The 25,332-nt window shown below is 47.5% G+C and overlaps 1 protein-coding gene across 3 annotated transcripts in view; it reads left to right on the top strand.

Annotated features, from left to right (window-relative positions):
• The first annotated feature begins 4,161 nt into the window (after positions 1–4,161).
• The window catches only part of LOC129822403 (syntaxin-1A-like), a 233,677-nt gene continuing 212,506 nt past the window's right edge, over positions 4,162–25,332 (top strand). For 2 of the 3 annotated variants that reach the window (XM_055880660.1, XM_055880663.1), the window contains exon 1: positions 4,165–4,657. In XM_055880660.1, coding sequence (XP_055736635.1) covers positions 4,628–4,657 — 30 coding nt within the window. In that variant the 5' untranslated portion in view covers positions 4,165–4,627. Of the gene's footprint in view, positions 4,658–25,332 lie in introns of all 3 variants that reach the window. The other variant, XM_055880661.1, reaches the window with a different exon arrangement.

Here is a 25,332-nt window from a genome sequence, read left to right as displayed (position 1 = left end):
CCCTCTGTCTACACTGTCTCATTGAGAAGACAGTGCAGGTATGTAACCCTCTGTCTACACTGTCTCATTGAGAAGACAGTGCAGGTATGTAACCCTCTGTCTACACTGTCTCATTGAGAAGACAGTGCAGGTATGTAACCCTCTGTCTACACTGTCTCATTGAGAAGACAGTGCAGGTATGTACCCCCTCTGTCTACACTGTGTCATTGAGAAGACAGTGCAGGTATGTAACCCCTCTGTCTACACTGTCTCATTGAGAAGACAGGGCAGGTATGTACCCCCCTGTCTACACTGTCTCATTGAGAAGACAGTGCAGGTATGTAACCCTCTGTCTACACTGTGTCATTGAGAAGACAGGGCAGGTATGTACCCCCCCTGTCTACACTGTCTCATTGAGAAGACAGTGCAGGTATGTAACCCCTCTGTCTACACTGTGTCATTGAGAAGACAGTGCAGGTATGTAACCCTCTGTCTACACTGTGTCATTGAGAAGACAGGGCAGGTATGTACCCCCTCTGTCTACACTGTCATTGAGAAGACAGTGCAGGTATGTACCCCCCTACTCCCCCTGTCTACACTGTGTCATTGAGAAGACAGTGCAGGTATGTACCCCCCTACTCCCCCTGTCTACACTGTGTCATTGAGAAGACAGTGCAGGTATGTACCCCCCTCTGTCTACACTGTGTCATTGAGAAGACAGTGCAGGTATGTAACCCCCTCTGTCTACACTGTGTCATTGAGAAGACAGTGCAGATATGTACCCCCCTCTGTCTACACTGTGTCATTGAGAAGACAGTGCAGGTATGTACCCCCTCTGTCTACACTGTCTCATTGAGAAGACAGTGCAGGTATGTAACCCCCCCCCCCTGTCTACACTGTCTCATTGAGAAGACAGGGCAGGTATGTAACCCTCTGTCTACACTGTCTCATTGAGAAGACAGTGCAGGTATGTACCCCCCTACTCCCCCTGTCTACACTGTGTCATTGAGAAGACAGTGCAGGTATGTACCCCCCCTGTCTACACTGTCTCATTGAGAAGACAGTGCAGGTATGTAACCCTCTGTCTACACTGTGTCATTGAGAAGACAGTGCAGGTATGTAACCCTCTGTCTACACTGTCTCATTGAGAAGACAGTGCAGGTATGTACCCCCCCTGTCTACACTGTCTCATTGAGAAGACAGTGCAGGTATGTAACCCTCTGTCTACACTGTGTCATTGAGAAGACAGGGCAGGTATGTACCCCCTCTGTCTACACTGTCTCATTGAGAAGACAGTGCAGGTATGTAACCCCTCTGTCTACACTGTCTCATTGAGAAGACAGTGCAGGTATGTAACCCTCTGTCTACACTGTGTCATTGAGAAGACAGTGCAGGTATGTAACCCCCCTGTCTACACTGTCTCATTGAGAAGACAGTGCAGGTATGTAACCCCCCTGTCTACACTGTCTCATTGAGAAGACAGGGCAGGTATGTACCCCCTCTGTCTACACTGTCTCATTGAGAAGACAGTGCAGGTATGTACCCCCCCCCTGTCTACACTGTGTCATTGAGAAGACAGTGCAGGTATGTACCCCCCCCCCCCCCCCCCTGTCTACACTGTGTCATTGAGAAGACAGTGCAGGTATGTACCCCCCCCCCCCCTGTCTACACTGTGTCATTGAGAAGACAGTGCAGGTATGTAACCCTCTGTCTACACTGTGTCATTGGGTGGTGATCCTGTACAGGTCAACATTAGTACCATCAACTTATGACATTCATATAGCCTACAACCCCATTTGGATGAAGCCATTGGGCTCTGTAACAGAAAGGCTGGTTTCTTACTGTCTGTGGTGTGTTCTGTCTCTCAGGGAGGTACAGACAGGCTGGTCTCTTACTGTCTGTGGTGTGTTCTGTCTCTCAGGGAGGTACAGACAGGCTGGTCTCTTACTGTCTGTGGTGTGTTCTGTCTCTCAGGGAGGTACAGACAGGCTGGTCTCTTACTGTCTGTGGTGTGTTCTGTCTCTCAGGGAGGTACAGACAGGCTGGTCTCTTACTGTCTGTGGTGTGTTCTGTCTCTCAGGGAGGTACAGACAGGCTGGTCTCTTACTGTCTGTGGTGTGTTCTGTCTCTCAGGGAGGTACAGACAGGCTGGTCTCTTACTGTCTGTGGTGTGTTCTGTCTCTCAGGGAGGTACAGACAGGCTGGTCTCTTACTGTCTGTGGTGTGTTCTGTCTCTCAGGGAGGTACAGACAGGCTGGTCTCTTACTGTCTGTGGTGTGTTCTGTCTCTCAGGGAGGTACAGACAGGCTGGTCTCTTACTGTCTGTGGTGTGTTCTGTCTCTCAGGGAGGTACAGACAGGCTGGTCTCTTACTGTCTGTGGTGTGTTCTGTCTCTCAGGGAGGTACAGACAGGCTGGTCTCTTACTGTCTGTGGTGTGTTCTGTCTCTCAGGGAGGTACAGACAGGCTGGTCTCTTACTGTCTGTGGTGTGTTCTGTCTCTCAGGGAGGTACAGACAGGCTGGTCTCTTACTGTCTGTGGTGTGTTCTGTCTCTCAGGGAGGTACAGACAGGCTGGTCTCTTACTGTCTGTGGTGTGTTCTGTCTCTCAGGGAGGTACAGACAGGCTGGTCTCTTACTGTCTGTGGTGTGTTCTGTCTCTCAGGGAGGTACAGACAGGCTGGTCTCTTACTGTCTGTGGTGTGTTCTGTCTCTCAGGGAGGTACAGACAGGCTGGTCTCTTACTGTCTGTGGTGTGTTCTGTCTCTCAGGGAGGTACAGACAGGCTGGTCTCTTACTGTCTGTGGTGTGTTCTGTCTCTCAGGGAGGTACGAGCTGACACAAAGTACACTGCCCGGCAGAGAAGGCCTCACTTCTAAACCCCCGTCAGTCCTGTGTGTTCCGGCCTGGAGATTCACCGTAATGGAATACTACTGTCCTGTGGACAGAAACCGGCCCCTCTCTAGGACATGGTCCCAATCCTCTGGACAGAAAAGGGCCCCTCTCTAGGACATGGTCCCAATCCTCTGGACAGAAACTGGCCCCTCTCTAGGTCATGGTCCCAATCCTCTGGACAGAAACTGGCCCCTCTGTAGGACATGATGGACATCAACAACAAATGGACAGCAAAGAAAATAAAATCCCCTCTCTGATCTTCGACCCATTCTTATGGATTAGATCATTTCCCCTCAAGCTGCACATTCTATTTTAAATGTTTGATGTCGACCTTTTGTTTGAAAGCTTGAATTAAACAAATGTTCTCTAACATGTCTTGAACTGCATTGTTGGTAAAGGGCTTGTGAGTAAGCATTTCACGGTAAGGTCCAACACCTGTTGTATGTGACAAATACAGTTTGAGTTGTTGACTTGTTTCAGAGGCCCATATCAATCAATCCCAGTGGATATTCATGTCATTCAGAGGCCTATATCAATCCCAGTGAATATTCATGTCATTCAGAGGCCCAATAGTCATCCTAGTGGATAGTTATATAATTTAGAGGCCACTCCTCATCCTAGTGGATAGTCATGTAATTTAGAGGCCAATAGTCATCCTAGTGGATAGTTATATAATTTAGAGGCCACTAGTCATCCTAGTGGATAGTTATATAATTTAGAGGCCAATAGTCATCCTAGTGGATAGTTATATAATTTAGAGGCCACTCCTCATCCTAGTGGATAGTCATGTAATTTAGAGGCCAATAGTCATCCTAGTGGATAGTCATGTCATTTACAGGCCACTAGTCATCCCAGGCCTGTGGGCTACATGTAATTCTTTTGAGATATGCCGTATTACATTGTGGATAGTTTTATTCATCTGAATGCAGTGTTATTAACTGAACAACACGTGTCTTTTATCTCTGTGATAATAAACATGTCCTCTAACATGACTCGGCTCTTCTCCACGCTATTGGAAGTGTCTATGAACGCGATCACTACTGCACAGACACATGCCATTGCTAATGATTCCAAACGATGTATTAATGGTGTAATGTATTGTACAATTCGCACAAGATACATGCATAATGCATGTATAGATTAGTTTGTACAGAATCGGGTAGCAATCATTAGGAATCGATTAATAAGGTAGGCGACAGATCTCCAATAATTTCAACCCTGCTGTCTTTTATACCTATAGAGGCCGCTCTTGCACAACAAATAGCTTCCTCCAGAACTTACATCCCCACTATCAAGGCTCACTTGGGCGTTATCGTCCTCTAGGCGACGTGTTAAACCGTGTCAATTCCTTGTTTTCGCCTGTGGTCTTTTAGGCCAACGAGTTGGGGGGGATAAAAAGATATGTTGCATCAGAATGCGTTTTGATATGGGGATGTAATCTGATGCGATGAACACTGGGCATTCATGTGTGGAAAAACGGGTGGCCTAGCCTCACCTTTCAAGCTCGTCAACCCTATAGGGAGTCCCACCTTCCAAAACACTGACGAGGAAATCACGCTACTCGCTTGCCATCCAGCAGCCGATTGAAGCGCGCACTTAGCGTTTGGACACCCTTCTTCTCTCTCTGCTTTTTGCCACCGCTCTTTTGAAGATTTTAGAAAATATCAAGTATAAGCGGGGAAACCATCATCGCGACCACATTCATTAAGGGGCGTTACGGAGAGAGAGAGTCGGACAAGTGTAACATAAGTGATCATGAAAGACCGCACGCAAGAACTTCGACAGGTGAGTTTACACTTATTTTTGTCGATCTATAAATAGTCCGTTTATAGTTATCAAAGAAGGAGTGGTAATTGTATCTGTAGACTATTCAAACGTTTGATGGAATAACTGTATATTATGAATGAGCCAATATCTTAGTGGGAAACATTATGCCAAGCAACAGTTGTCAAATAGGACTAGACAAGCATTTTTGTATTATCATTTTTTAAACCATCTAGCTTACTTTGGGTATGACAACTTATTTACTGTATTTAACCGATGGTGACAAAATTTCTCATGGTTATAATGAAAAAGGCAATAGGTCCTATAAAGGAGTTTTTGAGGTGGGGTCTGGGGTGGTACATATATAAAGTATGATCATGGTCTCCCATATTACAGATATGTTATTATAAATAACAGCTCCAGCGCCGATTATCGAGGCGTTGCCTGCATTTTGTCCATTAGACAATGAATGAGAGAAACTGGGCTATATTTTCACAGTCCACCGGCGAAGAGAGGTTCGAGATGGGCACTCCAGACTCACTCCACATTTTGTTTTTCCTGGAATTACACATTTCCATTGCGCTTTCATCACCATATGAGCGAGCAGCTGGCATGTGGGCACTGGACACCTCACTGTGCGCAACGCTATTACGCGCAAATGTGTACATTACCGTTGACTTATCCATGAGGATTCTCTCCGTTATGAATCTCCGTTGAAATAATGATGTTGAATTTCGACCTGGTAACAAATTCCTCCAGAGCTTCATTGTAAAGCCACTCTCCAATAGCTGGTGTAGGTGATACTTTTGGTGGGACCCGAAAGAGAGGACACATGGTGTGTCCTGGGTTCTCCAAGGATTTGTGGGAAGGTGTTAGAGAGAGGCAAGGCATTTCATTCCAGTGCCATGTATAGGCTCTGTGTTGTTAAGCACTCAGAAAATCCCAATCCCCTGATAATACATCTGTGTGTGTGTGACAACTGAATTGATTTGGGTAAAAACCTATACAGTAATATGTGTTCCCAAATGATAGTACTAAGAAGTATTAATTAAAACACTCGTTTCCAGATTGGTCCTTGATGGTAAAAGGACCAATCAAGCCCATTTGATTTCATGTTTTTTTTTATACAAACCATTTGTCACCAAGTAGAAACAGCAACATGGAGAGGGGATATAGTTATTTATATAGCCTGCTAGGGGTGTAGTTGACTTTCCCTGTCTGAATATCAGCTCTACCTCACTCTTTCTGCACACCTGCTGATCACTGAGCCGCTGTCCCTGATGGTGGAGGGAGGGGTGGCGGTGCAGGGGAGACTGTTGATAGGATGGAACTGACCACGGTGAATGGGGTGGCGGTGCAGGGGAGACTGTTGATAGGATGGAACTGACCACGGTGAATGGGGTGGCGGTGCAGGGGAGACTGTTGATAGGATGGAACTGACCACGGTGAATGAGACTGTTGATAGGATGGAACTGACCACGGTGAATGAGACTGTTGATAGGATGGAACTGACCACGGTGAATGAGACTGTTGATAGGATGGAACTGACCACGGTGAATGAGACTGTTGATAGGATGGAACTGACCACGGTGAATGGGGTGGCGGTGCAGGGGAGACTGTTGATAGGATGGAACTGACCACGGTGAATGAATGAAGAACCACACCACACCTACATTTTGATTGTGTTTTTCCTTTAAGGTGTTGGAGCAGATTTGCTGTCTGTGTTCGTTATCTCATGTGAGAGGAGGAGTGGTGTGTGTGTAGGCACCATCAGCCTGTCTGAGCGGCCTTAGATCTCATGAGAGTGAGGCTATTGTCAGACCTGTGTAAGTGCCAATTAAGCTGAGGAGAATAGTGGAGTAGAGAGGAGGAGAGAGGAGAATAGTGGAGTAGAGAGGAGGAGAGAGGAGAATAGTGGGGTAGAGAGGAGAATAGTGGGGTAGAGAGGAGGAGAGAGGAGAATAGTGGGGTAGAGAGGAGGAGAGAGGAGAATAGTGGGGTAGAGAGGAGGATAGTGGGGTAGAGAGGAGGAGAGAGGAGAATAGTGGGGTAGAGAGGAGAAGAGAGGAGAATAGTGGGGTAGAGAGGAGAGAGGAGAATAGTGGGGTAGAGAGGAGAATAGTGGGGTAGAGAGGAGGAGAGAGGAGAATAGTGGGGTAGAGAGGAGAAGAGAGGAGAATAGTGGGGTAGAGAGGAGAGAGGAGAATAGTGAGGTAGAGAGGAGAAGAGAGGAGGAGAGAGGAGAAAACGCTAGAGATAATTTACGACTCCTCTGTTTCACCAGAGATCACTGTATGAATTGGCCCCAGAGGGGAATTCACTTTGCTTCCCCCCGACACACTGCCCCCCCCGACACACTGCCCCCCCCCCAGACACACTGCCTCTCCCCCCCAGACACACTGCCTCTCCCCCCCCCCAGACACACTGCCTCTCCCCCCCCCAGACACACTGCCTCTCCCCCCCCAGACACACTGCCTCTCCCCCCCCCCAGACACACTGCCTCTCCCCCCCAGACACACTGCCTCTCCCCCCCGACACACTGCCTCTCCCCCCCGACACACTGCCTCTCCCCCCCGACACACTGCCTCTCCCCCCCGACACACTGCCCCCCCCCCCACCAGACACACTGCCCCCCCCCCCCACCAGACACACTGCCCCCCCCCCCACCAGACACACTCCCCCCCCCCCCCCCCCCACCAGACACACTGCCCCCCCCCCCACCAGACACACTGCCCCCCCCCCACCAGACACACTGCCCCCCCCACACACTGTCTCTCCCCCCCCACACCAGACACACTGCCCCCCCCCCCGACACACTGTCTCTCCCCCCCCCACCAGACACACTGTCTCTCCCCCCCACCAGACACACTGCCTCTCCCCCCCCCACCAGACACACTGTCTCTCCCCCCCACCAGACACACTGCCTCTCCTCCCCCCACCAGACACACTGCCTCTCCCCCCCCCACCAGACACACTGCCCCCCCCCCACCAGACACACTGCCCCCCCCCCACACACTGTCTCTCCCCCCCCACACCAGACACACTGCCCCCCCCCCCGACACACTGTCTCTCCCCCCCCCCACCAGACACACTGTCTCTCCCCCCCCCACCAGACACACTGCCTCTCCCCCCCCCACCAGACACACTGTCTCTCCCCCCCCACCAGACACACTGCCTCTCCTCCCCCCACCAGACACACTGCCTCTCCTCCCCCCACCAGACACACTGTCTCTCCCCCCCCCACCAGACACACTGTCTCTCCCCCCCCACCAGACACACTGCCCCCCCCCCCCACCAGACACACTGTCTCTCCCCCCCCCCACCAGACACACTGCCCCCCCCACCAGACACACTGCCACCCCCCCACCAGACACACTGTCTCTCCCCCCCCACCAGACACACTGCCTCTCCCCCCCCCCCCCCCCACCAGACACACTGTCTCTCCCCCCCCACCAGACACACTGCCTCTCCCCCCCCCACCAGACACACTGTCTCTCCCCCCCCACCAGACACACTGCCTCTCCCCCCCCCCCACCAGACACACTGTCTCTCCCCCCCCCCACCAGACACACTGTCTCTTCCCCCCCCCACCAGACACACTGCCTCTCCTCCCCCCACCAGACACACTGTCTCTCCCCCCCCACCAGACACACTGCCTCCCCCCCCACACCAGACACACTGTCTCTCCCCCCCCACCAGACACACTGCCTCTCCTCCCCCCACCAGACACACTGTCTCTCCCCCCCCACCTGACACACTGTTTGTCTTTCCCGCGATCCTGACTAGTTTCCCAGTACCTGCCGCTGAAAAACATCCCCACAGTGTGATGCTGCCACCACCATGCTTCACCGTAGGGATGGTGCCAGGTTTCCTCCAGACGTGACGCTTGGCATTCAGGCCAAATAGTTCAATCTTGGTTTCATCAGATCAAAAAATCTTGTTTCTCACGGTCTGAGAGTCCTTTAGGTGCCCTTTGGCAAACTCCTCGTGGGATCTTATGTCCCTTTTACTGAGGAGTGGCTTCCGTCTAGACACTCTACCATAAATGCCTGATTGGTGGAGTGCTGCATAGATGATTGTCCTTCTGGAACGTTCACCCATCTCCACAGAGGAACTCTGGAGCTCTGTCAGAGTGACCATCGGGTTCTTGGTCACCGCCCTTGTCCTCCGATTGTTCAGTTTGGCCGGGCAACCAGCTCTAGGAAGAGTCTTGGTGGTTCCAAACTTCTTCCATTTAAGAATGATGGAGGCCACTGTGTTCTTGGGGACCTTCAATGCTGCAGACATTGTTTGGTACCCTTCCCCTGATCTGTGCCTCGACACAATCCTGTCTCCTTCGACCACATGGTTTGATTTTTGCTCCCACATGCACTGTCAACTGTGGGACCTTATATAGACTGGTGTGTCCAATCAATTGAATTTACCACAGGTGGACTCCAATCAAGTTGTAGAAACATCTCAAAGATGATCAATGGAAACAGGATCCACCTGAGCTCATTTTTGAGTCACATATCAAAGTGTCTGAATATTTCTGTAAATAAGGAATTTCTGTTTTTCATGTTATAATACATTTGCTAAAATGTTTAAAAATCTGTTTTCCCTTTGTCATTCTGGGGTATTGTGTGTAGATTGATATATATTTCAGAATAAGGCTGTAACAACATGTAGAAAAAGGGAAGACGTCTGAACACTTTAAGTCTACAGTAGGTAGAATAACCTCAGAGGTAGTTCATATCCCCCTCTGCCCTAGAGGTTGTTCATATCCCCCTCTGCCCTAGAGGTAGTTCATATCCCCCTCTGCCCTAGAGGTAGTTCATATCCCCCTCTGCCCTAGAGGTAGTTCATATCCCCCTCTGCCCTAGAGGTAGTTCATATCCCCCTCTGCCCTAGAGGTAGTTCATATCCCCCTCTGCCCTAGAGGTAGTTCATATCCCCCTCTGCCCTAGAGGTAGTTCATATCCCCCTCTGCCCTAGAGGTAGTTCAGATCCCCCTCTGCCCTAGAGGTAGTTCAGATCCCCCTCTGCCCTAGAGGTAGTTCAGATCCCCCTCTGCCCTAGAGGTAGTTCATATCCCCCTCTGCCCTAGAGGTAGTTCATATCCCCCTCTGCCCTAGAGGTAGTTCATATCCCCCTCTGCCCTAGAGGTAGTTCATATCCCCCTCTGCCCTAGAGGTAGTTCAGATCCCCCTCTGCCCTAGAGGTAGTTCAGATCCCCCTCTGCCCTAGAGGTAGTTCAGATCCCCCTCTGCCCTAGAGGTAGTTCATATCCCCCTCTGCCCTAGAGGTAGTTCATATCCCCCTCTGCCCTAGAGGTAGTTCATATCCCCCTCTGCCCTAGAGGTAGTTCAGATCCCCCTCTGCCCTAGAGGTAGTTCAGATCCCCCTCTGCCCTAGAGGTAGTTCAGATCCCCCTCTGCCCTAGAGGTAGTTCAGATCCCCCTCTGCCCTAGAGGTAGTTCAGATCCCCCTCTGCCCTAGAGGTAGTTCATATCCCCCTCTGCCCTAGAGGTAGTTCATATCCCCCTCTGCCCTAGAGGTAGTTCATATCCCCCTCTGCCCTAGAGGTAGTTCATATCCCCCTCTGCCCTAGAGGTAGTTCAGATCCCCCTCTGCCCTAGAGGTAGTTCAGATCCCCCTCTGCCCTAGAGGTAGTTCAGATCCCCCTCTGCCCTAGAGGTAGTTCAGATCCCCCTCTACCCTAGAGGTAGTTCAGATCCCCCTCTACCCTAGAGGTAGTTCAGATCCCCCTCTACCCTAGAGGTAGTTCAGATCCCCCTCTACCCTAGAGGTAGTTCAGATCCCCCTCTACCCTAGAGGTAGTTCAGATCCCCCTCTACCCTAGAGGTAGTTCAGATCCCCCTCTACCCTAGAGGTAGTTCAGATCCCCCTCTACCCTAGAGGTAGTTCAGATCCCCCTCTACCCTAGAGGTAGTTCAGATCCCCCTCTACCCTAGAGGTAGTTCAGATCCCCCTCTACCCTAGAGGTAGTTCAGATCCCCCTCTACCCTAGAGGTAGTTCAGATCCCCCTCTACCCTAGAGGTAGTTCAGATCCCCCTCTACCCTAGAGGTAGTTCAGATCCCCCTCTACCCTAGAGGTAGTTCAGATCCCCCTCTAGCCTAGAGGTAGTTCAGATCCCCCTCACCCCAGAGGTAGTGAGGTAGTTCAGATCCCCCTCTAGGCTAGAGGTAGTGAGGTAGCTCAGATCCCCCTCTAGCCTAGAGGTAGTGAGGTAGCTCAGATCCCCCTCTAGCCTAGAGGTGGTGAGGAAGCTCAGATCCCCCTCTACCCTAGAGGTAGTTCAGATCCCCCTCTACCCTAGAGGTAGTTCAGATCCTCCTCTACCCTAGAGGTAGTGAGGTGGTTCATATCCCCCTCTACCCTAGAGGTAGTTCAGATCCCCTTCTACCCTAGAGGTAGTGAGGTAGTTCATATCCCCCTCTACCCTAGAGGTAGTTCATATCCCCCTCTACCCTGGAGGTAGTTCATATCCCCCTCTACCCTAGAGGTGGTTCATATCCCCCTCTACCCTAGAGGTAGTTCAGTTCCCCTTCTACCCTAGAGGTAGTGAGGTGGTTCAGATCCCCCTCTACCCTAGAGGTAGTTCAGATCCCCCTCTACCCTAGAGGTAGTGAGGTAGTTCAGATCCCCCACTACGCTAGAGGTAGTTCAGATCCCCCTCTACGCTAGAGGTAGTTCAGATCCCCCTCTACGCTAGAGGTAGTTCAGATCCCCCTCTACGCTAGAGGTAGTTCAGATCCCCCTCTACGCTAGAGGTAGTTCAGATCCCCCTCTACGCTAGAGGTAGTTCAGATCCCCCTCTACGCTACAGGTAGTTCAGATCCCCCTCTACGCTAGAGGTAGTTCAGATCCCCCTCTACGCTAGAGGTAGTTCAGATCCCCCTCTACGCTAGAGGTAGTTCAGATCCCCCTCTACGCTAGAGGTAGTTCAGATCCCCCTCTACGCTAGAGGTAGTTCAGATCCCCCTCTACGCTAGAGGTAGTTCAGATCCCCCTCTACGCTAGAGGTAGTTCAGATCCCCCTCTACGCTAGAGGTAGTTCAGATCCCCCTCTACGCTAGAGGTAGTTCAGATCCCCCTCTACGCTAGAGGTAGTTCAGATCCCCCTCTACGCTAGAGGTAGTTCAGATCCCCCTCTACGCTAGAGGTAGTTCAGATCCCCCTCTACGCTAGAGGTAGTTCAGATCCCCCTCTACGCTAGAGGTAGTTCAGATCCCCCTCTACGCTAGAGGTAGTTCAGATCCCCCTCTACGCTAGAGGTAGTTCAGATCCCCCTCTACGCTAGAGGTAGTTCAGATCCCCCTCTACGCTAGAGGTAGTTCAGATCCCCCTCTACGCTAGAGGTAGTTCAGATCCCCCTCTACGCTAGAGGTAGTTCAGATCCCCCTCTACCCTAGAGGTAGTGAGGTAGTTCAGATCCCCCTCTACCCTAGAGGTAGTTCAGATCCCCCTCTAGCCTAGAGGTAGTGAGGAAGCTCAGATCCCCCTCTAGCCTAGAGGTAGTGAGGTAGCTCAGATCCCCCTCTACCCTAGAGGTAGTTCAGATCCCCCTCTAGCCTGGAGGTAGTGAGGTAGCTCAGATCCCCCTCTACCCTAGAGGTAGTTCAGATCCCCCTCTACCCTAGAGGTAGTTCAGATCCCCGTCTACCCTAGAGGTAGTTCAGATCCCCCTCTAGCTTAGAGGTAGTTCATATCCCCCTCTACCCTAGAGGTAGTTCATATCCCCCTCTACCCTAGAGGTTGTTCAGATCCCCCTCTACGCTAGAGGTAGTTCAGATCCCCCTCTACCCTAGAGGTAGTGAGGTAGTTCAGATCCCCCTCTACCCTAGAGGTAGTTCAGATCCCCCTTTACCCTAGAGGTAGTTCAGATCCCCCTCTACCCTAGAGGTAGTTCAGATCCCCCTCTACCCTAGAGGTAGTTCAGATCCCCCTCTGCCCTAGAGGTAGTTCAGATCCCCCTCTGCCCTAGAGGTAGTTCAGATCCCCCTCTGCCCTAGAGGTAGTTCAGATCCCCCTCTGCCCTAGAGGTAGTTCAGATCCCCCTCTGCCCTAGAGGTTGTTCAGATCCCCCTCTGCCCTAGAGGTAGTTCAGATCCCCCTCTGCCCTAGAGGTAGTTCAGATCCCCCTCTGCCCTAGAGGTAGTTCAGATCCCCCTCTGCCCTAGAGGTAGTTCAGATCCCCCTCTGCCCTAGAGGTAGTTCAGATCCCCCTCTGCCCTAGAGGTAGTTCAGATCCCCCTCTGCCCTAGAGGTAGTTCAGATCCCCCTCTGCCCTAGAGGTAGTTCAGATCCCCCTCTGCCCTAGAGGTAGTTCAGATCCCCCTCTGCCCTAGAGGTAGTTCAGATCCCCCTCTGCCCTAGAGGTAGTTCAGATCCCCCTCTGCCCTAGAGGTAGTGAAGTTGTTCAGTTTATTCGTTTAGAACTGTCTTTTGCCTATTCCTCTCCTCCTTTGAATGTCCGTCCCTCTTTCGTGATTGACCTCTCTCTCTCTCTCTCTCTCTCTCTCTCTCTCTCTCTCTCTCTCTCTCTCTCTCTCTCTCTCTCTCTCACTCTTTTCCCTACTGGTGAGTCATGATGAATCATTATTAGCGCCCTCTCCTCTCCTCTCCTCTCCTCTCCTCTCCTCTCCTCTCCTCATAGTATTACCCTGTTAGTCAGCGTTACTACCAGCTCAGACAGGGCCAGTGACATGTCTCTGTGGGGTTAGAGTGACACATTAACTAATAGGATAGATGTGGAACAGTGACCTAGCGACCGCGTGTGTTTGTATGCCAGTTGAACAAAAATACTATTGATTCAATTTGAGGGGAAAGCCTTGACTCCTGATGTTGTTCTGGGGGTTTCATTCATTCATTCTGTGAATTTTGTCTGTCTCTCTATCGCCAATATCCTTTTCCTGAGCTTCTCTTGTCCATGGTTTTCCAGTCTCAGTAATGACAGGTTATGTCTCTATGTAACATGGTTTTCCAGTCTCAGTAATGACAGGCTGTGTCTCTATGTAACATGGTTTTCCAGTCTCAGTAATGACAGGCTGTGTCTCTAGTGACCATGGTTTTCCAGTCTCAGTAATGACAGGTTGTGTCTCTATGTAACATGGTTTTCCAGTCTCAGTAATGACAGGCTGTGTCTCTATGTAACATGGTTTTCCAGTCTCAGTAATGACAGGCTGTGTCTCTAGTGACCATGGTTTTCCAGTCTCAGTAATGACAGGTTGTGTCTCTATGTAACATGGTTTTCCAGTCTCAGTAATGACAGGTTGTGTCTCTGTGTAACATGGTTTTCCAGTCTCAGTAATGACAGGTTGTGTCTCTAGTGACCATGGTTTTCCAGTCTCAGTAATGACAGGTTGTGTCTCTATGTAACATGGTTTTCCAGTCTCAGTAATGACAGGCTGTGTCTCTATGTAACATGCTTTTCCAGTCTCAGTAATGACAGGCTGTGTCTCTATGTAACATGGTTTTCCAGTCTCAGTAATGACAGGTTGTGTCTCTAGTGACCATGGTTTTCCGGTCTCAGTAATGACAGGTTGTGTCTCTAGTGACCATGGTTTTCCAGTCTCAGTAATGACAGGCTGTGTCTCTATGTAACATGGTTTTCCAGTCTCAGTAATGACAGGCTGTGTCTCTATGTAACATGGTTTTCCAGTCTCAGTAATGACAGGCTGTGTCTCTATGTAACATGGTTTTCCAGTCTCAGTAATGACAGGTTGTGTCTCTAGTGACCATGGTTTTCCGGTCTCAGTAATGACAGGCTGTGTCTCTAGTGACCATGGTTTTCCAGTCTCAGTAATGACAGGTTGTGTCTCTATGTAACATGGTTTTCCAGTCTCAGTAATGACAGGCTGTGTCTCTATGTAACATGGTTTTCCAGTCTCAGTAATGACAGGCTGTGTCTCTATGTAACATGGTTTTCCAGTCTCAGTAATGACAGGTTGTGTCTCTAGTGACCATGGTTTTCCGGTCTCAGTAATGACAGGTTGTGTCTCTAGTGACCATGGTTTTCCAGTCTCAGTAATGACAGGCTGTGTCTCTATGTAACATGGTTTTCCAGTCTCAGTAATGACAGGCTGTGTCTCTGTGTAACATTGAAACATTGTAGAAAGAAAGAAAGCATTGCATCGCTACATTATTGCAGACACACTTCTTCATTACATTTATTTGCCTTCTGACCCAACCACTCTGGATCGGAGAGCACACACACACACGCACACGCACACGCACACACACACACACACACACACACACACACACACACACGCACACATGATATTTCATGTCTGGGTCACCACTGCCAGCCTCAACATGTACGTGCAAAAAATACATATTGAAAGCATACGGATGTTCATTTCCTTGAGGGTCATGTTTGGGAAATTATTAATCATTATTGTAAATTAATAGGCCTAATGTCTTTTTTATTGAGTGTGGTCTGTGGTTAGTGTCCTGATGCCTGGCTGGTGTCAGTGTGGTCTGTGGTTAGTGTCCTGATGCCTGGCTGGTGTCAGTGTGGTCTGTGGTTAGTGTCCTGATGCCTGGCTGGTGTCAGTGTGGTTAGTGTCCTGATGCCTGGCTGGTGTCAGTGTGGTCTGTGGTTAGTGTCCTGATGCCTGGCTGGTGTCAGTGTGGTCTGTGGTTAGTGTCCTGATGCCTGGCTGGTGTCAGTGTGGTTAGTGTCCTGATGCCTGGCTGGTGTCAGTGTGTCTGAAGTGGGAGGGAGTTGATGAGAGACATGGTGATGGACAGAGCTGGAAAGACCTGTATCTATCTAGAGAGAAAGAGATGAAAGCTGATGTCCCTATCTCTCTCTCTATCCCTTTCTCTCTCTCTCTCTATCCCTTTCTCTGTGTCTGTCACCTTGTACATCAGTCTCAGACCCTTCCTCTCCCTCTCCATCTTTCTCTTCTTCTTTTCTGTTTTCTTGTCCCACCCTCTCTCTTTCTCAATCATTCCACCTCTCTGTCTCTTCCTCTCTCTCTGTCTCTCCGTCTTTCCCACTCTATCTCTGTAATTGTGTTATTGGCTCATTGTTAGTGTCATCATCCTTCATAGTGAGTGAGAGAGGGAGATGCTATGAATTTATTCCTGAGGAAATGGAGACTGTTGCTGGGTGGGTACTGTCTCTCTCTCCCGCTCTCTCCACAGAGATGGGCAGTATTTCTGTTACATGTATTTGAAATATATATTACACTGAGCTGGACTACACTCCCAATACATTTTTTTTAACAAGATTCTTTTGAGAGCTGTAATTTGTATTTTTAAAATACAAAATGATTTTCTATATAATTTTGTGGCTGCATTTTACTCTGCGTTGGTATCAGAAGTCTGATGGTAACTATGGTGTGATAAAAGCGTCCGCTAAATGAACTAAATATAAATGTAAAAATGGACGTTTGCAAATGCTGAGTTATTATTCTAATGAGCTCCACCCCGAAACAAGATCTTGTCTAGAAGGGCGACAGCTTTTTGTCAAAATTGAATTTTCATAGCAGGTTTAGGAGAATTAACAAAACAGGTTAGGAGAATTTTCATAGCAGGTTAGGAGAATTAGGTTAAGCTGTATCCCATCTAGACATGACGCCAAAAAACAAGGCCAATCATTAATAGCCAGTGTGCTTTGCAGTTTATTTTGGTATGTTCATTTTCACATATACGTTTACATTTAGGTAATTTAGCAGACGCTCTTATCCAGAGGGACTTACAGTCAGTGCATTCAACCAAGGTAGATAAACAACAACATATTACAGTTATAGGAAGTAAAACGTTTCTGTAACGGTTACTGAGAATTTCTGTGTTTGAAATTCATTTTAATTCATTACATTTCAAAATACAAGTATTTTGTAGTTTATTTTGATACATTGATCTTTATAGTATTTTGTAGTTTATTTTGATACATTGATCTTTATAGTATTTTGTAGTTTATTTTGATACATTGAGCTTTTATATAATTTTGTAGTTTATTTTGATACATTGATCTTTATGGTGGTGTAATGAAACAGGCAGGGATCAGGTCTTGAACCCTCGACCTTCTAGCCCGAAGTCCAGCGCGCTATCTGCGATTATAAACACAGGGTCGTTACACTATTTTAAAAATATTTCATACATTTTTGCACCTCTCTCTCTCGCTCTCCTTATTGTTCAATTGAAGCTTTATGACATTTTCCCTCAGCTGATGCTATAGACCTTCTGGAGCTAGCTAGTGCATGAAATCCAAGAGGAACGAGACAGACGGAGGAACGAGACAGACGGAGGGAGGAAGGAGAACGAGGGAGGGAGGAAGGAAGGAGGAGGAGATGGAGAGCAATAGGACTATTATGGGCAGGGCATGTGAGAGATTGGATGAGGAAGATGAGATTGGATGGGTGAGGAAGAGTGAGGGAGTTTGAGACAGTGGGATGAAGGGCGAAGGACAAGAAGGCGACAGAGTGAAGGAGAGAGGGAGGGGGGAGTCAGCCAGCCAGCCAGCCAGCCAACAGGTAATTGAGTACATGTTGCATGGTCCACCTCCAGTAATGAGATTGTGTGAAGCTGCGCTAAATCTGGAGGCAGACAGGGCCAGAAAGAGATAGAAAGTGAGGGAACAAAAAGAAGAGGTGGGAGTAGCTAGCTACAGTACGATGTAGGAGCACACAGACGCTCCCATAAGTAGCTATTGAAGGCTGGTCGTCTTGGTGGTTTGCCTCCCTCTGCCATTCACTGTGTGGATTCTTCTCCCACGCTGAACCATATCTAGCTACCCATGGAGAAGAGGCTGCTCTTTGCTTCGTACATATCTGATCGCCTGAATACAATGAACCCGGAGGTCTTCAACCAAGGCTACTTGGCCTATTCACAGACTCATGAGACTCTAGGCTTACTGGTAAAATGCGCATGACGCGGTACAACAGGGGTACTCCGGGCAGAGCACCATGTACTCGGTGGTACAGTAACCAAAACAAGGTTGAGAACCACTGCAATGCACAATCATCGTTTAACTTACCTCTTCCTAGACTCATCACATGCACCCTGCGGTTGCCCGCTGACACACAGCTCGGTCCGTAACCTCCACTAAGAGGTCTGTAGATTCAACAAGTGTATGTTGGTCTGTGTGTAGCTTCCAAAATATCGATGTAGTTACTTGGCAGACTTCATTATGGGTTTCCATGGCTAATATTATCTCAAAGTGCTTGGGGGGGGTGGGGGGGGGGGGGGGGAATTAGCTTTTTAATATGTTTTATACAGCATCTAAATTTGATGTGGTGGAGCGTTATAGCTTGTTGAGAATAAATAAGTCCTGTTGATTTCCCAGGGCTTTACACACTGATTGCATCACCTCTCCACTAAAGCAGTCTGCATGCTGTGAAATGGTGGGAGAGATTTCAGACATTGATAACAGTATGATATTGGAATCAGTGGGTCTCAGAACGTTTCTGGAATGTTGTGCAGGAGTTAGAAATGTTTCTGGAATGTTCCTATTGTATCTCTAGGTTGTGAGGTGATTTAAGGCTGTACGACAAGGTGTCCGTCTAGGTCCTGTCTGTTGTCTGATGCACCCAGTCAACCCTCCATCTGTCCTGCCGTCACCTCACCACCTCTCACTGATCTCTCTCTGACTGGGAGCTCTGCTAGCTCATTAGGCCTGTTTCTTCCTCTACATTTCCTCAGTCAGTCACATCAGTCACACTGTTACTAGCTCAGTCAGTCACATCAGTCACACTGTTACTAGCTCAGTCAGTCACATCAGTCACACTGTTACTAGCTCAGTCAGTCAGTCACACTGTTACTAGCTCAGTCAGTCAGTCACACTGTTACTAGCTCAGTCAGTCAGTCACACTGTTACTAGCTCAGTCAGTCAGTAACACTGTTACTAGCTCAGTCAGTCAGTCACACTGTTACTAGCTCAGTCAGTCAGTCACACTGTTACTAGCTCAGTCAGTCAGTAACATTGTTACTAGCTCAGTCAGTCAGTAACACTGTTACTAGCTCAGTCAGTCAGTAACACTGTTACTAGCTCAGTCAGTCAGTAACACTGTTACTAGCTCAGTCAGTCAGTCAGTTAATGGGCTTGTCCGACATTGCAGCCGACAGTGCAGGCAACTGACAACTGACGAACAAATCACCTAGCATCAAAAATAACAATTAATTTATTATTTTCTAGATCAGCCAGTCAATTACAATATACCCATGATACATAGCAGTTTTGATGCTCTTGAACACAGCTGATGATAGCTTTGGGTGCAATTGAACTGTGGAGGCTGCTTGTTTAGTTCCTGTTATACCAACTGGTTTAGTTCCTGTTATACCAACTGGTTTAGTTCTATCTGGAGAAAAGAGGTAGATGCCAGCAGAGTGGTCGACGATGTAGAACCACAGCCAATATCATTTAGTAGCGTTAAAAATATTGGGCATGACAACTTTCTAGGTGGTTAAGGTGACATTTTGATGCTTCTCTAACAAAGTGTTAGTTATATCTGACTGGCCCTCCGTGGCCAGACTCACAGTTGACTGAGATTAGGACGTCTCATGTTTACTCTTAGAGGGGGGAAAAAAGGTTTTCATCCAGAATTTAAAAGGGTTCTTGGGTCTACATGGATAACCCTTTGACGAGCCCTGTTTGGTTTCAGATAGACCACAGAGGGTTCTACATGGAACCAAAAAGGGTTCTCCTATAGGGACACCTGAAGAACCCTTTTGGTTCCCTTTTGGAACCCTTTTGGAACCCTTTTTTTGAACCCTTTTTGAACCCTTTTGGAACCCTTTTTGAACCCCTTTGGAACCTTTTTTGAACCCTCTTGGAACCCTTTTTGAACCCTCTTGGAACCCTTTTGGAACCCTTTTGGAACCCTTTTTTCTAAGTGTGTGTAGCTGTGCTATCAGAGACCTTTACTGGTAAACAACTCTCAGCAGTTGGTCTGCTCTCCCACGCTTCTACTGTAACAAGTATGTCTTTTTTTCTCAACTCTTTAATTGTCTTGTTCTGTGGTCTCTGAAAGGCCTCTATCCAATTAAACCATTGTTCTTGCACAGCAAGGAGTCTGTTAATATTGAAAGGCAGATCAGATTATTTTTGTTTCATCTGAATCGCTCTCTCTCTCTCACATACTCTTTGATGTGCTCTACTAAATAATAAAAATATGATAGAGACTATTTTATCCTACTTTTGATAACCTCAGTTTTCCTAATTAAAGAATATTTGTATCTTTCTGCCAGCACAATACTGATATCCTCTATGACTCTTCATAGCACTGATATCCTCTATGACTCTTCATAGCACTGATATCCTCTATGACTCTTCATAGCACTGATATCCTCTATGACTCTTCATAGCACTGATATCCTCTATGACTCTTCATAGCACTGATATCCTCTATGACTCTTCATAGCACTGATATCCTCTATGACTCTTCATAGCACTGATATCCTCTATGACTCTTCATAGCACTGATATCCTCTATGACTCTTCATAGCACTGATATCCTCTGACTCTTCCCCCACATAATGGCCGGATAAAAGCAGAGTGACTCAACTTTTCATCTGCTTGATTTGTTCCTTTTCATGCTGTAGATCTCTCTCTTAGTTTTTCCCTCCGTTTGTATGACTCTATCTGGCATGGAGCCTGGACCTGCTGAGGGACATAATAAACAACGTTATCTCCTTTGGGCCAAGGTGTTTGACCAGAGCGGTTACCCTAGAAGAGGAGTGCACCGATGGGGTCAGGCTGGGGTCAGGCTTTGCGTGGGCAGTGGGCCTCACTATGGCTGATGGTTGTTTTTGTTGTCCAGTGTCTCTGTGGCCTGGATCTCTCCATGTGGAGAGAGAGAAGCAGTGGGCCTGGTTGCTACTGCATGTGGAACCCCAGAGAAGGAGTGTAGCGATGGGGTTCATGGTCTACTGGGGCCCCAGGCTTGCAAAGGCCTCAATTGGCCAGGCTGCCTGTGGTAAGCACAGTGCAGTCAGCAGGGCTGAGATGAGTGAGTAACACCAAGCCAACCCAGTAATGTGCTTAGGAACAACATGTTGGTGTTAATATTCAGTCCTCGATGCTCTCTCAGGCACTGCAGGGGTCCAGGGATGGGAAGCTACTCTGGGTACGTCTGCCTCCCAGCCCACACAGAGCAGCCCAGAGTTTTTCTATGTACTCAAAAAAATGTTTTTATGAAGACCAGTATATGGAACATTTCTCCTCTCTTTTCTGAGATCTGAGTCTGCCTTGGTCGGGGCTCTGACACTCAGCAGTCTGTCCTCTCAGCAAGACATTTCCAATCTCTCGCTCTGTCTCTCTCTTTCCTTCAGACATAAGTACAGTGCTTTCGGAAAAGTATTCAGACCCTTTGACTTTTTCCACATTTTGTTACGTTACAGCCTAATTCTAAAATTTATTAAATCGTTTCCCCCCCCCCATCAATCTACACACAATACCCCATAATGACAAAGAAAAGACTGGTCTTTAGAATTTTTTGCTAATTAATAAAATTAAAAACACTGAAATATCATATTTACATAAGTATTCAGACCCTATACTCAGTGCTTTGTTGAAGCACCTTTTGGCAGCGATTACAGCCTCGGTTCTTCTTGGGTATGACGCTACAAGCTTGGCACACCTGTATTTGGGGAGTTTCTCCCATTCTTCTATGCAGATACTCTCAGGTTGGATGGGGAGTGTCGCTGCACAGCTATTTACAGGTATCTCCAGATATGTTCGATCAGGTTCAAGTCCAGGCTCTGGCTGGGCCACTCAAAGACATTCCGAGACTTATCCCGAAGCCACTCCTGTGTTGTCTTGGCTGTGTACTTAGGTTCGTTGTCCTGTTGGAAGGTGAACATTCACCCCAGTCTGAGGTCTTGAGCACTCTGGAGCAGGTTTTCATAAAGGATCTCTCTGTACTTTGCTCCGTTCATCTTTCCCTCGATCCTGACTAGTCTTCCAGTCCCTGCTGCTGAAAAACATCCCCAAGATATGATGCTGCCACCACCATGCTTCACCGTTTCCTCCAGACGTGACGCTTGGCATTCAGGCCAAAGAGTTCAACCTTGGTATCATCAGACCAGAGAATCTTGTTTCTGATGGTCTGAGAGTCTTTAGGTGCCTTTTGGCAAACTCCAAGGGGGCTGTCATGTGCCTTTTTACTGAGGAGTGGCTTCTATCTGGCCACTCTACCATAAAGGCCTGAGTGGTGGAGTGCTGCAGAGATAGATGTTCTTCTGGAAGGTTCTCGCATCTCCACAGAGAAACTCTGGAGCTTTGTCAGAGTTTGTTTGAGTCTCGTTGCAAAGGGTCTGAATACTTATGTAAATAAGGTTATTCATTTATTTGTAATGATCATTTCTAAAAACCTGTTTTCGCTTAGTCATTATGGGGTATTGTGATGTCATTATGGGGTATTGTGATGTCATTATGGGGTATTGTGAAGTCATTATGGGGTATTGTGATGTCATTATGGGGTATTGTGAAGTCATTATGGGGTATTGTAATGTCATTATGGGCTATTGTGAAGTCATTATGGGGTATTGAAGTCATTATGGGGTATTGGGATGTCATTATGGGGTATTGGGATGTCATTATGGGGTATTGTGTGTAGATTGCTGAGGATTATTCTTTTTTAAATCCATTTTAGAATAAGGCTGTATAGTCTGCTAGGGTTATCACCAGTATAGTCTGCTAGTGTCATCACCAGTATAGTCTGCTTGTGTTATCACCAGGCTGCTAGTGTTATCACCAGTATAGTCTGCTAGTGTTATCACCAGTATAGTCTGCTAGTGTTATCACCAGTATAGTCTGCTAGTGTCATCACCAGTATAGTCTGCTAGTGTCATCACCAGTATAGTCTGCTTGTGTCATCACCAGTATAGTCTGCTAGTGTTATCACCAGTATAGTCTGCTAGTGTTATCACCAGTATAGTCTGCTAGGGTTATCACCAGTCTGCTAGGGTTATCACCAGTATAGTCTGCTAGGGTTATCACCAGTATAGTCTGCTAGTGTTATCACCAGGCTGCTAGTGTTATCACCAGTATAGTCTGCTAGTGTTATCACCAGTCTGCTAGTGTTATAACCAGTATAGTCTGCTAGTGTTATCACCAGTCTGCTAGGGTTATCACCAGTCTGCTAGGGTTATCACCAGTATAGTCTGCTAGGGTTATCACCAGTATAGTCTGCTAGGGTTATCACCAGTCTGCTAGTGTTATCACCAGTGTAGTCTGCTAGTGTTATCACCAGTCTGCTAGGGTTATCACCAGTATAGTCTGCTAGGGTTATCACCAGTATAGTCTGCTAGTGTTATCACCAGTGTAGTCTGCTAGGGTTATCACCAGTATAGTCTGCTAGGGTTATCACCAGTATAGTCTGCTAGTGTTATCACCAGTATAGTCTGCTAGTGTTATCACCAGTATAGTCTGCTAGGGTTATCACCAGTATAGTCTGCTAGGGTTATCACCAGTATAGTCTGCTAGTGTTATCACCAGTATAGTCTGCTAGTGTTATCACCAGTATAGTCTGTTAGGGTTATCACCAGTCTGCTAGGGTTATCACCAGTATAGTCTGCTAGGGTTATCACCAGTATAGTCTGCTAGGGTTATCACCAGTATAGTCTGCTAGGGTTATCACCAGTATAGTCTGTTAGGGTTATCACCAGTATAGTCTGTTAGGGTTATCACCAGTATAGTCTGTTAGGGTTATCACCAGTATAGTCTACTAGGGTTATCACCAGTATAGTCTGCTAGGGTTATCACCAGTATAGTCTGCTAGTGTTATCACCAGTATAGTCTGCTAGTGTTATCACCAGGCTGCTAGTGTTATCACCAGTATAGTCTACTAGTGTTATCACCAGTATAGTCTGCTAGTGTTATCACCAGTATAGTCTGCTAGTGTTATCACCAGGCTGCTAGTGTTATCACCAGTATAGTCTGCTAGTGTTATCACCAGTATAGTCTGCTAGGGTTATCACCAGTATAGTCTGCTAGTGTTATCACCAGTCTGCTAGTGTTATCACCAGTATAGTCTGCTAGTGTTATCACCAGTATAGTCTGCTAGTGTTATCACCAGGCTGCTAGTGTTATCACCAGTATAGTCTGCGAGTGTTATCACCAGTATAGTCTGTTAGGGTTATCACCAGTATAGTCTGCTAGGGTTATCACCAGTATAGTCTGCTAGTGTTATCACCAGTATAGTCTGCTAGTGTTATCACCAGTATAGTCTGCTAGTGTTATCACCAGGCTGCTAGTGTTATCACCAGTATAGTCTGCTAGTGTTATCACCAGTATAGTCTGCTAGTGTTATCACCAGTATAGTCTGTTAGGGTTATCACCAGTATAGTCTGCTAGGGTTATCACCAGTATAGTCTGCTAGGGTTATCACCAGTATAGTCTGCTAGTGTTATCACCAGTATAGTCTGCTAGTGTTATCACCAGTATAGTCTGCTAGGGTTATCACCAGTATAGTCTGCTAGTGTTATCACCAGTATAGTCTGCTAGTGTTATCACCAGGCTGCTAGTGTTATCACCAGTATAGTCTGCTAGTGTTATCACCAGTATAGTCTGCTAGTGTTATCACCAGTATAGTCTGCTAGTGTTATCACCAGGCTGCTAGTGTTATCACCAGGCTGCTAGTGTTATCACCAGTATAGTCTACTAGTGTTATCACCAGTATAGTCTGCTAGTGTTATCACCAGTATAGTCTGCTAGTGTTATCACCAGTATAGTCTGCTAGTGTTATCACCAGGCTGCTAGTGTTATCACCAGTATAGTCTGCAAGTGTTATCACCAGTGTAGTCTGCTAGGGTTATCACCAGGCTGCTAGTGTTATCACCAGTATAGTCTGCTAGTGTTATCACCAGTATAGTCTACTAGGGTTATCACCAGTATAGTCTGCTAGTGTTATCACCAGTATAGTCTGCTAGTGTTATCACCAGTATAGTCTGCTAGTGTTATCACCAGTATAGTCTGCTAGTGTTATCACCAGGCTGCTAGTGTTATCACCAGTATAGTCTGCTAGTGTTATCACCAGTATAGTCTGCTAGGGTTATCACCAGTATAGTCTGGTAGGGTTATCACCAGTATAGTCTGCTAGTGTTATCACCAGTATAGTCTGCTAGTGTTATCACCAGTATAGTCTGCTAGTGTTATCACCAGTATAGTCTGCTAGTGCTATCACCAGGCTGCTAGTGTTATCACCAGTATAGTCTGCTAGTGTTATCACCAGTATAGTCTGCTAGTGTTATCACCAGTATAGTCTGCTAGGGTTATCACCAGTATAGTCTGCTAGGGTTATCACCAGTATAGTCTGCTAGTGTCATCACCAGTATAGTCTGCTAGTGTTATCACCAGTATAGTCTGTTAGGGTTATCACCAGTCTGCTAGTGTTATCACCAGTATAGTCTGCTAGTGTTATCACCAGTATAGTCTGCTAGGGTTATCACCAGTATAGTCTGCTAGTGTTATCACCAGGCTGCTAGTGTTATCACCAGTATAGTCTGCTAGTGTTATCACCAGTATAGTCTGCTAGTGTTATCACCAGTATAGTCTGCTAGGGTTATCACCAGTATAGTCTGCTAGTGTTATCACCAGGCTGCTAGGGTTATCACCAGTATAGTGTGCTAGGGTTATCACCAGTATAGTCTGCTAGGGTTATCACCAGTATAGTCTGTTAGGGTTATCACCAGTATAGTCTGCTAGGGTTATCACCAGTATAGTCTGCTAGTGTTATCACC

This window comes from Salvelinus fontinalis, chromosome 24, assembly GCF_029448725.1.
Source record: "Salvelinus fontinalis isolate EN_2023a chromosome 24, ASM2944872v1, whole genome shotgun sequence".
Taxonomy (NCBI): domain Eukaryota; kingdom Metazoa; phylum Chordata; class Actinopteri; order Salmoniformes; family Salmonidae; genus Salvelinus; species Salvelinus fontinalis.
The sequence above is the reverse complement of the archived record's forward strand: the minus strand, read 5'-3'. Positions and strand labels throughout refer to the sequence as shown.